Source organism: Accipiter gentilis, chromosome 9 (assembly GCF_929443795.1).
Source record: "Accipiter gentilis chromosome 9, bAccGen1.1, whole genome shotgun sequence".
Lineage (NCBI taxonomy): Eukaryota > Metazoa > Chordata > Aves > Accipitriformes > Accipitridae > Astur > Astur gentilis.
Window position 1 is genome coordinate 805312 of NC_064888.1, and position 14212 is coordinate 819523.

At 45.0% G+C, this 14212-nt stretch overlaps 1 protein-coding gene across 1 annotated transcript; it reads right to left on the reverse strand.

Moving 5' to 3' along the window:
• Positions 1 to 656: 656 nt before the first annotated feature.
• Positions 657 to 14064, reverse strand: PIN1 (peptidylprolyl cis/trans isomerase, NIMA-interacting 1). The gene is made up of 4 exons (XM_049811210.1): positions 13965 to 14064; positions 12043 to 12243; positions 5263 to 5373; positions 657 to 1932 (listed from the first exon to the last, which is right to left on the reverse strand). Exons 1-4 carry the CDS (start codon positions 14020 to 14022, stop codon positions 1823 to 1825), a joined length of 480 nt encoding a protein of 159 aa, XP_049667167.1. The 5' UTR covers positions 14023 to 14064; the 3' UTR covers positions 657 to 1822.
• Positions 14065 to 14212: the final 148 nt, after the last annotated feature.

The following is a 14212-nucleotide window of genomic DNA, read 5'->3' on the forward strand; positions in this document are numbered from 1 at the left end:
GCTGGGTACTTTTCTTTTTTTTTCTTTTTGAAATCAATGTGTAGCTATGGAAACCAACTTTTATCCGATGCGCAAGAGCCTTCCATCTCCCCAGCATAACCAGCAAAAAGCAGAACCGCAAGTGATATTCAGATGTTTGGCTTTGGTGGTCACAGTAATTGGAGAGAGTACATAGGAGATGTTGCCTCTCCCCAGCTCTAAAATGAGAGTTTTTAGGAAAAAAACCCCAAACAACACACTGAGGAGCCACTCTCTGTAATGGCTGATTTCATACCACAAATGGAACACCAACACCCACATTTGCAGAACTGAGGAGAGGTAGGAAGTAGTTATTAAATTGCACTAGCAGTACCGGTTTCACCTTATCTGAAGTAACACCTCATACCAGGATTTAAACAATTCTTATGAAATTGCGACTCAACGCAAAGCAGGAGAACCCAGTGCCAGAAGAAAATAAAGAATATTAGCTTATAGCTTAAGACAAATTTGGAGAAGTTTTTCTTAATACCACACAAGCCACGTTTCCATTTCAGGATTTAAAAAAAAAACAACAGCAAGAGCCAACTCAGCACATACTGCAGAGGTTTTTGTTTGTTCTAATAGAAGCAACAAGATCTCTACAGGCAAAGGAGGAGAAATAATCAATACCAGAGCTCTTGAAATGTTTAATTGGAGAGGGCTTTATTTTCTGCTTAAGAGAACTGGAACTATACAGCTGGTTTGCATTGGACCAAAGCTGGGATTTTTTTATTTTTTTTTTTTTTCGTTTTTATTTCGCTAAACATAAGCAATGCAGTGTAACTGGAAAACAATGACTTACAGTGTTTAAACCACAAGTGGATCGAGAGGAGCTTGAGAAAAAAAACCAGCCTTCTAGCTAAAACTGAAAATCCACAATACAGTCCGCCCTACAGAATGGCACTGTCGTGTCTAAATAATGGAGTGACTCCAGGCTGGAATGGGAAGCACACAGCATCCTACGTACCGCTACACAGCTCAGGCTGGCTACTGATCTTCCTGCAGTGGGAACTACTGGCCGTTAGCCTCTCTCGTTTGTAATCAGAACCAAAAGGCATCTTCAAGTTTTAGAGTCAAAGCAATGGCAGGAGCAGAGAGAGCTCCCGGTGCCACTGCGTGACGGGACAGAGGGACGATCCTCGCCGAGACAGCTGCATTAAGGGAAGCTACGGACGGACACCGAGGGAGGGGTGCCCCATGCTAAGCCGGCTCATCGTTTGGTATCTTACGGTCAATTTATGAATGGCTTTAGTAAATCAGTTCTACAAACCAACGGACTGGACTGCAGAGCAAATACCGTTCATTCAGGTTAAAATGTGTTTAAACGAACATGCAGAGGGTTGGGGAGTTCATTCCGTCATAGCACCAGAGTTCACAAGTCAGCTTCGCCATCATCAGTGCTGCGCTGCATTAAATACTCTGTGTCTCTAACAGGGTGGATGTGGGAAGCACTGAAGTGTGACCTTTAGCATTGACAGTTCCTCAGCTTAGGAGACATGTCAATATAACTCAAGCAGCTGTGGCATGCCAGAAATGTTGTTTTTAACATTCTCTCTGCTTATGAAAGATGCTACTGTCTTATTTTGATTGCGTTCTCACCCTTGGCTAACCATGCATCTCTGCAGGTGAAAAACATTGTGTCAGGTGCCACAGAAGATATTGAGATATGAAATGAGCTTTTTTTTTTTTTTTTTTTTTAAACTGGATATGAAGTTCATTTGGGAGAGTGCAGGGTTGGAGTAGGTTTTGTTTTTTTTTCCTTTCTTCCCCTCGCCCTTTCCTTTCTACATGTCACCAAGGCACTTCACTCTGTGCGTAGGATGATGTGGATCCCTGATTCTGTGAAAACTGGTCCGCTCATCTCGCCAGCTCTCAGCGCAAATGAGGCATCTTCAAAAGGTTTCTGCATCTGACCTGCAGAGAGCAGACACCAGAAAGTTCAATTAAGCTCAGCAGCGAATGGAAGATCTTTCTGAGCAAGCAAGAAGCCTCAAATGAAGGCAGCTTCCAGGCAAACAACAAAGTCACCAATTAATAACTTGCAGGGGGTGTTTGTTTTCATCTGCTCCCAGAAGATGATTCAAAACAACTCATTCACACATGCACGTACACAGACATTTTCTTTTTTAAACAGGGGTTTGTTCAGATCCTACAGACATGACTGACTGCAGCAAGGAAAGATACTCAGAGCTGTGGACCCAAAAGGCAGAGGAAATCTGTTCTGCAGACTCACTGGCACAAGTGGATGTTCGTCTTCCAGTCTCATGTGCCCTCCAGGTACACAGGGGGAATGCATGTGGTGTGTATTACAAGCTGCACTAAATAATTTACAAGGCACACGTGGATAATGTCATGACCTAGATAAGAACTGCTCTTAAGGCTCTGGTCTCCAAGTTGCTGAGTTTCAGGAGGTTTAGTAATCCAGGCTCAGGAAAGGCAGAGGTGCCCAGAGGAAGGACCCCGCACAGGGATTCACGAGCGCAACTACTGCAGCTCTGCAAGGGCGGAAAAGGAAAAAGCAGCACAAGGGCTCAGCCAGAGTAATTCAAGCCAAGAGGAGAGACACCAGCGTGCTACAGGGGGGGTTCAAGGGGGACAGTATTTTTGCCCAGTTTCCCGTGACAGAAGTCAGAGCAGAGAGACTGTCCACCCCAGCTGAAATAATGAGGTTTTACTGTTACCAACAGGTCAAAGTCTCACTGGGGGACTCTCAGCAAAAGCTTCAGTGGAAGGACAAGATGACCGCGAGGGAAGACCAGGAGGTGACAGTCCCCCAGGCACAGAGGAAACCCTTACTCTCTGCTCTTTGCACTGACCACGCTTGCAAAGCTCGCCTCGATATGCCTGAGGAGATGTACCGACCAGCATCTTGCCAAAAATGCAACATAAATCTCCTGTAAGTTTATGACCCTTGTCTCCAAGCTTCAAGGCAGTGCTGTAGCTTTGGACTCTGCAGCACATTAGCAGAGGTCTGCAGAAAGCTTCTAGGCAGCCTGACAGCTGGATCATCAGCACACATTGCAGCGATATACTAATCTCTTTGCAAACTAAACCTTCCCAATCCCTTGAAAGACCACACATTGCAGATGCATCGCTTCTAGCCCAGCAGCATCTTCAGAATTTATGTTTCATTTCAGGACCTCCATCTATCCATACCCCCCTTCCTCTAGCAAGGCAGTTAGATGCTACACAAGATGCTCAATTCCTCCCTTTCAGGATTAGTAATAGCTTCAGCTTGGTATTTTCCCCTTCCAAAAAACGTGTTTTATTACTGAAGTGACCTGATGCATATGGCTTTCCAGAGTTTCGTTTCTCTCATTTCCACATTTAGATTAATTGCTAGGAGAGGCAAGCAGCTTGCCTGGCTCACAAGCTCCAATCACAAAGCCAGTGTCATTCACTGTCAGGCAAACCTGCCTTGTCACCTGAATTTTTTGGTTATTTTCCACTAGGACCTGAAATCTTTACTTCAGATGAGGTAACAGCCTCCTCGCTACACCACAGTGGTCTTCCTTGAGCAGAAACATGACTTATTTGAAGGGTTTCAGGAATACAAATTGAAATGTTTTAATAACTTCACCTCCGAAGTAACCACTGCTCCAAGTTCTAGCAAATTACATTTTCAGCCCAGTAAAAAAGAAAAAGAAAAAAAAAAAAAAAAAAAAAAAAGAGGCAGAGAGGGGGGTGGAGTGACAGCTCAAGGGTTTGGCCACCATGCATGGTTCCAATGCCATCTAGTGGAAACTGGGTCTTGCAACATTTCTTTATATTTTGGTGCAGACAGAAAGAAAAAAATCTCTTTCCGTACATCTCCAAAGAGCACAATGAGCTGGGTTCCCACTGAACCCAGACGAGCAGACGCAGCACCCTAGGATTAATGCTTCATTATATACGAATCTATAAAGTATCACTGTTCAGTCCTGTCTCAAAGGATCTGTTTGAGGAAGCAACTGTTGCTGAACTGTAGCAACACTGCACCCTAAAAAGGAACAGTGATTAAACCCAGTATTTTAGTGGCAGGGAAAAAAACAACCAGCCAAACTACATTCCTGAATACAGTTTCACCTGCCAAAGCCGGGTGGCCTTCAGCTAACAGGGACTGAAAGCGTGACTCAGGGGCCCCTTCCATGGTTGCGTCTGCAGCAGCAGCGAGCCCACTAGCATTTTAAATATTCCCAGGACATCCTAAGTGGGGTAAGAGCCTGGCATGGCGAGGCAGCTGTGCAAAACCTCCTGCAAAATCTGTATACTTGCTGCAGGGCACAAGCCCGAGACGAGCTTCTGATGCTTCAGTCCACGAACCCCGAGCGTGAGCTTAGGAAAAACACTTCCATTAAAATGACACGCTGGACTGCTGCTCGCCATTTCAGACATGGGCAGCTCTTACTACAGATCTTCCTCGGGGATTGCTGCAAGTCCCTGTGACTTTGGAACACGGATTATAACAGTAAATATAGCATTCTCTCTCCCTGGCAAGAACCTTTCTTGACCTTCTTCAAATAAAATATGCATGGACACCCTCACTATAAAAAGATCTTGGTTTGTTCTTTGAATGTTGTAGCTGTACTCATGACATCATTGCTTTATATTTTCCTCCTAGTGGAAATTACTGCAAAAAGCACTCGTAAGATAAAGCAAAAGAGGTTTCAATGTTACGCTTTCCCATCCCAAAGATTCTTCCTCCCACACCAGCAAATCTCATTAATGAGGAAGCATCCACGAGCTTTTTGTTGTCGCTCCCTCACTGCACTGATCAATAATCCTGTAACAAAAATCTCTCACCAGCAACATTATTTCAGCGGGCTGTGAATTGTTCTTATTTCCACAATTTGTTAATAGCTTTCTCATTGAAGATTAGAATGCCAAATCATTTATCTGGTGTGCCGTTAACAAGACTTATCCACTTCTTCCTCATTCATGGCTCATTACGCTGTGCAACTGGATTTCCATTCAGTGTAGCTGGAAAATCCTTTTCCAGAGGGAAAAGCCAATTTCGTGAAGGGCGTTTGTACATCATCTCCTCTCTGCCTAGAATAATATCACGGTTGCATTCCTAATTGGTTTAACTTCTAGGCATCAAACTACATTTCCTGCACAGCAGGCCACCTAGCATATAAATCCATTTTCATGTTCATTCCCCCAGCAGCAGGGTGCATTATTAAACCCAACCCCCTGCCAAGAAGATCAGCATCAACCCTGTCATCTTGATCTGGCATTCACGTTGCCAGGCTGAGCTCAGCTTACCTCTTCCAAATGCACCCAGATCGCCTCCCGCTTTTGCCGAGCTGCAGTCGCTAAACTGGGAAGCGAGAGATTCAAAATCCTCTTCTCCTGATTTTATCTTCTGGATGTAGCCTGTAAGTAGAGGGAATAATTCAGTCAGGGGAAGGAAAAATGGAAAAAGAAAACCAAACCCAAACCCGACCTTAAGGTTTACATCCCTCAGCAAGAAGGGCACAAACAGCCACATACACACACCACACGCACCAAGTGAGGCTTTCAAACCTCCTGAATGACGACAGAGCCAGAACTAAACTTTCTTAACACCCCAAAAGCACTCGTCTCAGTTTGGGGTTTTTTTTTTCCAAGCACGTTTCCATCTTTGCACTGTGGTCCATTTCTATTTAAGCTTCTATTAAATAAAAAAGTTGATTCCGCCTCCTACTACCCCGGAAGCACAGGAATTTATTATTGGGCTTGAAAATAGATGAGCTTTTGATTTCAGCAGAGCTCACCTCGGTAGAAGACCAAGCACGAAGAATCCCTGAGGAGTGAATTATTTGTCAAGACAGCTTTTTAAAAGGTCAGTTAAGAAATATTCGTAGCCTTACCCGAGAGCTCTGCCTCACTGTTCTGAATCTTTCTGGCCCAGCAGAACCCCCCCCCCCCGCTAGCTCATAACAAGAAAACCTAGGAGATGGATCATATTTTCCAGTCAACAGCTTGATAACACGACTGTGGAGCCCCTAATTACAGATACTGACTGCTCTCGGAGATGAGCAAAGCACAAGTGCCACTGACACATCCCTTAACACCGCGTGAGGCAGCTTTTCATGGATTCTTAAGACAAAAGGAAAATCCTACACAGCTTCATGCAATTCAACCAGCTTCAGCTCTTTCATTAAAAGGAGCATAACCACTAATTAAAACCCCAAGCCATCACCGGTCTGACCTGCAGTCACCCCCCTACCAAAATGCAATTTAGTACCAGTTGCAAGAAATGTTTTTGGACGAGGACAGCCGTGTAAGCTGGACTCAAAGCCTGCGACCAGCAGCCATATCTGCTGTAGGTCTGGCTGCCAGTTAACCCTCCACCTTCCCAAAGCAGCCCGCTCCTGCCAGAGGGGCTTGCCTTCTGCACTTTGGACCACAAGTGATAAATTAAGACTAAATTACACTGCAAAAGTCATTCATCCCTGTATTTCAAGCAACGGAGCGTCTCCCAGAGGAATTCAACTACGTGTGCCCCAGAGTGCAGAGGAACAGCCCCAAACCGGTGCTGCGGCTTCCAACCCGAAGCAACTCTCCATACCAGGTGAAATCCAGCTAAACTTATTTCTCACTAGAGATTTGTTTAATTTTTAAATCCTTCTTTCCAGAAACCTCCCATCAGCTTTTGAAGGAATTGGCAAAGCCTGACTGTCTTCCATTTTAGAACTAAGCAGTCTTCCGCCTTCAAAAAGAAATACCAAGAAGCAACTGATTTTCTTTAACAGAAAAAAAACAAGAGAAAAGAAATGTTGTTTCCCCTCAAAGCTATTAAGTCTCCTGGTTTCGATAACCAAACTTCCTATTTCAGGTCACTCCCATTTAAGCCCTGTAGCCTGCATGTATAAGGAGCCTGCACTTCGCTAGATAAACCTCTAAAAAAAAATAAATTGGGCTGAAAATAGTTTATTCCAGCCGCAAGCAGTGCAAGATCCCTACCTGAAAAAGAGTCATACACGTAATTCAAGAGCTAGGCTTTATTATTTGGAGGGATGCTCTCACAAAAGTAAGAGGGCGGTTTATGATGCAAAAGGATGAGGAAATAAGTATTTGCAAGCTCACTTTAATCCTATATACTTTCATACACCTGAGGAAATATCTGAGAGGGCTGGGGGCAGGTAAGAAAATATTCCTTGATGAGAGAATGGCGAATGGCCTCGTAGGAGATGACACATCCAGCAGCAACTGAAAAAGCAGGTTATCAATTTTTTAATGAATACTTTTATTGCAATTTAATGCCAGCAAGACCAAAATGAAGGGATTTTAAGTCTTCAGATTAGTCTTCTACCCTACATCCCATTTTTCCTCCCCAAATCAGTCATCTCTTTAAATCAACTGCCACCAGTCTAAATCTTTGCAATTCAGCAAGGTGTTCAGGAGAGCTAGGTTTGCTTTTCCAGCTGGACAGGCCAGGAGGAAAAGCTACCAGAAAAAAAAAAAAAAAAAGGGAATAGGAGATTGATTACCTCTTGTTCTGGAATTTATTTTTTTTTCAACAGGTGTCCTGATTATAATTCAAAAGCCATAGAAAGTTATCTTTTATTCCTAAAGCGCATAAACTGTTTTAACAGAAAACACCAGCACTTGTTACTTAAGTGAGATTATACATATTTATCCTACCTGCTGCATAGAGTGCACACGTACAGGTAGAGAAAGTCTAACATGAAAGTCTGAAACTCTACAAAACTTAAGACAGCAGCTACTTATCCTGCATTAAAAAGAGAAAAAGGATTATTTATCTGGGTGGAAGACAGTTCACAGCATTCATACATTTTAGGAAAGAAACTGATACTCGTTCATCCTGTTAAACTATGCTGCTTGAGCATAAACAGTCTACTTGCTGACAAAACAGAGTTTATCCTAAAAATCCATGTTTGCACCACCATAAATACGTATCTAATTGCATATAGCTGCCAATCCCCAGCAAGTACCCATCACACACCACAACCAGAAATGCCAGGAATTACAGCTTTAAGATATATGGTGATGTTAAAGGAATAAAGCATCCAAATTAGGATATAAATGTAAACACTCTGATCCTTAAGCTGTCTGCCCTGGTCACATCACCAGGTTGCTAGTGCTGAAGAGTTTCATAAGCGTGCAGAGCAAACCAGTCAACTACATGCCGAAACAGAATTTACTTATTAAAACCTCCTAATTTTATGCCAGTGACCAGCCTGAGAGCAAAATCTGCCTGTCAACTAGATGAGGGTTGTCCTGGATAAAGCCTAAGGCTTTTTTAAAGCTAAGGTAGCCGTTTCAAGCCACCTCTACCAGAACAAGACACCTGCACCTCGTGTCTAAACTTTGGCTCTGTGAAGTGGGATTAATGAGCCTTTTCCCCAAATGATCTCAGCCATTTAGAACAAATTATGCAGATTAGGTACTGTCCAGGTTTTAATAAACTACCCCTAAAAATCTCCAGGCATAAGTGAAATTGAATAATGGGAGATTGGTGCCAAAAGAGCAGGATGAAGAATGGCAATGGATTGTGCTGAAATGGGGAGTTATTGGGGAAGAGAAACTTTCAGGGTCTGAACTTTGGGATGAATCCTAGCTGATTCTGCAACAAGGAACAGGGGTAAGCTAACAAAACATGCAAATAACAAGCTGGAGGGTGGGTAAGCACTGTCAGCAGAAAGGAGGATCAGAATATTCAACATGACCTGAATGACCAAGCAAGATCCAACACCACCAAGCAAACTCACGCATTTACAAATGCAACAACAAAAAATCATCTGCTATACGCAGAGAGCTTGGTCAGAAAGAGGAGGCTGTAAATGCCGAATTACAAGCAACTGCAATACAGGCAATATGACTTTAAAAGTGAGGAACACAGCACTGAAGTCATGGTATCCTCAGCAGGGAGAAGGGCAGTAGTAAATGCCACAGTAGAAGGCACAGCCAAGAGCTAATCTAGAATATTGCATACCACGATGAACCCACGCTCAAGAAAGATTAATCGAAACTGAAGTGCAAAGGAGGGCTAAGAGTAGAAGCAGCAGAAGGGATGACCTACATTACCAGAAACTAAAAGCCTGGTTGGCTCAGTGTGTGAAAACAGGCTGGTAAAGAGCAGGGCTCTCTGAATCCACTGAGAGGTCAACATCAGGAAGAAATTAAATTTAATTAAGTAATTAAGCAACACTAATGCAAGAAACACCGGACAGAAACTGATCATAAGCAGTATTTAGCTGGAAACTGGGTTTCTACACATCAGAGCAGAGATGGTCTGGAATAACCTTCACAGCAATTTCAGCCAGAACCCTAACTGCTCCTTAAACAGCACTTGGTAAAGCTTGCAGAGGGGACCAAGAGGTTTTGCTACCTTTAATACCAGGGTCAGGCTCAAATTTGAAATTTCTTTCTCATCCCACATTCCCTGTGATGTTATCACCTATCAGAAAAGCACCTGGTGAGCCAAGTCCTCCAACTCCTGCTGTAACACAACGGGAGAGCTAACCTACATTTAATCCTCCATTGCAACTTTCTTAATGGATTAAAAATCATCCACAGACGACGCACCCCTCCAGCTCTCTCCAATCTCCTCCCTTATTATCAGAGAAAAGCCGTCAAATGGAATATTTGACATCAGTCAAGTTCACCTACCAAAAACATTTATCTTTAGTATCGTCCCCTCTCCTGTGGGAACAAAGAACTCCCAAATGAAATTTCTTTCTCGGATTTTTATTGCATAAAGCATTAACACCAGAGCTAGGTTTGGAGGGAGATCTCTCAGACATAACCGATCTCCAAACAAAACATGAAAATGTGTGGTACTGTGCCTGTCAAACAAATTCCTCCCTAGAGACCTACTTAGACAATTCTACGCTATAATTACATTCAGCAGGTACAGTACATCTGTTCAGAGAAGTTCATTGATGCCTGGCTGTCAGGAGCCGTAGCGGAGCTAAGCTGTGCATCCTCCCAGTAAGTTTCAGCTGTTCTAGAAACTCAACTTACAGTCATTTTCAAGAAGCTACCACAAAATAATTAATCCTAAGCTGATGTTTCCTATGACCTTCCCAGGAATAGTGTTTATCGGGGACAAATGTGGACAGAAAGGTGGTTGGATTGTTTTTTTCTTGACAATGGTATTTTCATGTCAGGAATTACTTCCCTAATAGCCTTTACCAAGAACACAAGCCGGGTATTTACATGAAGTCAAGTCTTAATCACGACTCTTTCCTCTTCAGACACCACAGAGAGATTATGAAATGAAGGAGTTATCTGACAGCAAGAAGACTCTGAAGCTGTCAAGCTTAATCTCATTCTTTCGAGCCAAGGAATGTTTAAGCTGTTTCTTTCCCTCACCTTACCAGGTAGCAAAGAACTGCGGTATCTCAAAGAAAAGCACCCAAACAATGAATGATGACAATTGTTGAGTCCAAATAACATTATTCCAGCTTCTAAAGATAATCAGTTTACAGAACATCTATGTATCAAAAAGTCTACCTGGTTACAAGCTCCTGAAATACCTCTTTAGAGATAAAAAGACAACTTTCCCTTCTAAAATGTAAGTGATTCCCCCTTACAAAGATCCAAGTTCATCAATGCCTGCTTAAAACACGCCAGCATCATGCGTCATTTAACCTCTGATCTGCAGAAAGCTCTGCGCTGGCCTTTTGATGAATGTCACTCCAAGAGATGGCTCTAGAATAGTTTTATTCTTTTTAAAAAGAAAAAAATAAAAAAGGAGAGAGACAGAGAGAGAATTTGCAGCTTGGCTGAAATATTTCAATCTATCTTTGCAACAGTCTCAACTCCCTTGGCACAGATCTCCACACTCGGCATGCATCCCGCTTTATCACCTCCAGTCACACTTTCTCAGCCACCCTAACCTGAAGGAGACAATTCCCTAAAAAAACTCCCATCTGTGCCAGTTAATTTAACCTCCCCTTCCAAAAGGTGGTGAGCAGATACCACCTGCTGGTCACCGCCTTGGTGCTTCAAGTTATTTAGCAAAAAAAATCTCCCCTCCCAGGCCTTCCAAACAAGAAAGTCCTTAGATTTATTGCTGGTTAGGACCGAGGCAATAGTCAAAACACCCTCCCTATCTTCCCTCCTTCATTGCTGAAGCCATAAAAGATAACACAGGCCCAGTATTGCAGTACATATCTGCGCGCTCACAGCTCGCAGTGCGTCAGCTAGCCTTTGCAACCTCACCGCCAGAAAAAACAAAGCTGCCCACTAAAGAGCACGGTCTCAGTTTCATCAATTAATCAGTGGGACTGATTTAAACCTCACCCCAAGCCCCCAAATTCTTTATCCTGAGAAGTAAAACTCAGTAAAAGCTCACCCCAAGCCTTCAAATTCTTTATCCTGAGAAGTAAAAGCCAGTAGTAACAGCTGGACTTTGAACTTGTTTCCATAAGATCAAAAACCTTGATGCTGAAGAAACATGACATCAATTAAATTCCACTGCCAATGCTGCAAGGAAAAATCTAGGCTGCAAAGATCAACACCACCTATCACGGAAGACACCCAGCGCCCTCGCTTCTAGACCTGATCTCAAGCCAGAACATTTTGGGGAAAAACCCAAGCAGATCAGGTCATCCACACAGCCTCATGCAAGGTCGATTGCCTCCTACTAGCAACTTGATTTCAAGCAGAGGTTAATGAGAACTTACTCTAAGTTGCTATTAGGGCAAGGAGTCAAGTGACATTTAATAAAAAGAAATGTTTAAAGAACATTTGGTTTAGCTTTAAATAATTTTATTTTTAATATAAAAATACACATTTACAAAGAAAATACAAACAAACCTCTGAAATAACATTACAAAAAAAAAAAACACAAAGGGGAAGACACATGGGCTGGGGCCTATCTTTACATCATTTAATCGTACAGCAAAACTGTTTCTCCGAGTGGCTGGGCCACAGGAAAAGTCCATGTTCAAAACACTTGGCTTAAAAAACTTTGCTTTAGCAACTTCACGACACACTGAACCACTCATCTCGGGGTCCAATTCTAGCCTTAAAATGACTTTTCCCCTTCAACAGTATCATATTCTCTCTCTCCCTCCTGCATTTACTTGCCATTTATAAGCTCCAGTGCCTCATCTTTGGTCCGCGTGATCTTTTCCTGCCTCCACGATGAGGGTCTTCTGGACTGGTTGTGTTTCACCAAGAGATGTGAACATCGCACTTTGCTAGGCTCCCCTTGGCCGTTCTTCCCGCTGCCGCTGGGCCGCTCCCACTGGCTGGCATTTGTGATGTGGTTGAAGTAATACACACGGCCTGCGGACAGAGAGAGGGGGCTGGAGTTAAAAAAGCTCCTGGCAGACCCCAAGAATCAGCTTCTTGACCCCAGGAATCAGTTTCTGACCCCAGGAATCAGCTTCTTGACGCCGTAGGCACAGAAGACTGGATTTCTGTGAATGCTCGGCCATGTCCACGTGATCAGCTCAGCCCCATGAGGTACGAAACAAGACTTTACAACTCCACATCATTTCCTACGCAAGAGTTTCCGTCGGGAAGCGCCTTTAGTCAAAGCAACAGCCCCACGCAGAAGCAGGCTCCAGCTGCCTTTCCAATTCACGACGCTCCCACAGATCAGTGACAAAACACCCACTGACACAGTCAGAACCACAAACACCCCCAGGCAACACCCTGCCACTGCCGGGATGGCTGATAGTGCCAGGTTTCTGGCCTGGGGATAAGACTGTGTTTCACTCTAGCCCTGTTTACAAGGGTGAAGTAGCGTAAAGTCTCTCCGTTAAGCACACCCCGTAGCAAACGTGGTGAATTACCGTCAGCAGAGATCGCATCTTTGCATTGCACAGACTTTTCCTGCCGAAAATCACCTTTTTTTCTACCAGAAAATAAGACCTTCCTGCACAAGATATCCGTTGTTTCCCCAGGCAGCAGAAAACAAAGCTCCTGTGAGGTCATCTCTCAACACATTCAGCATTAGTCAGGTAATTCTGCTGTTAAAGGCCTTCCAGCGCTCAGAGCCACACGTGTGTTTACCTGCAATAACTCACACCATCGACTGAGATGATTTCTGTTTTCTTCTACCGAACCATTCCTCCCAAAGCTCTCCAATGAAGCTAAGAGCAGACTAGACTCAAGAAAAAAAGCCAAGCAAACCAAGGTGAGGGATTGCAACAGAAGAGCTGCGCAGCGGGAAGCTACAACCTGGTAGCAAAGGGCCCAGCTTCCCAGTTGCAATCCCAACCAACAGCCCAGATCTGCTAACTCCAGACAGCCACGAAGCTCCTTCCCTCCAGGATGCTTCAACTGCGGTAGTTCTGGCAAGGAAAAGCTCACACGGGCACCTCTTTTCTCTCATCGCCTCCACCTCAAACAAGCAGCCGAACTAAAGAACACAACCTCCTAGGAACTGCTTTTGACCCGCTAAGCGCAGAAAGCTCGCACCTCGAAGGACGAAAACCTGCACAAAGCATCGTCCTGACCCACAACTTCCCCTCCCCGACCCACCGCAGCCCCACCGAGGACAAAGCGTCCTGCCGCACTCTAACCCGGCCTTTTATAAAGAAAATCCCCTCGGCTCTGCCACCCTGCCCCGCTTCTCTCCACCGGTTACCCCAGACGGAGAGAAACCCCTCTCCCCAATATATCCGCACGACCCAGGCATCCCTCCCCTGGCAGACCACGGTCCCAGAGACTGCTTCGCCCACCACCCCCCCAAAAAAAAAGGGAGGGGGGGCACGACGCCCCTCGGGCACGGCAGCCCCGGAGCCAGGCACCCCGCAGACCCCCACCCTGGCTCTCAGGCCCACCCCAAGCCCAATTCTCCACATCCAACCTCCCCCAAGCCCCGGGCACCGCTGACGGCCCCCTTCAGACCCCACCGAGGCCCAGCTCGGGCCCACCGGGCCGTCCCCCAGCCTGGGCCTAAAAGCCGGGCCCTCGACGCCCCGAGAAGCCCACCGCATCGCCCCGGGAGCAGGCACCACCCAGCCCCCTTGTCGCTCCCGGTACTCGTTGACCCGTACCGGAGCTGCGGCTCATGCGCTTCTCCCAGCCCGCAGGCAGCTTCTCCTCCTCCGCCATCTTCCCTCGGCTACGCCTCCCGCACCCGGCCCGGCCTCATTGGCGCGGGGAGAGGCGGGGCGAACCCACCTTTTTTTTTTTTTTTTTTTCCCCTGCTCCCATTGGTCCGAAGGAAGGCAGCGCCCAATCTCTCCGCGCTGCCATTGGTGAAAAAAAAAACAAAACCCGCCCTTCTAGCTTTCATTGGCTG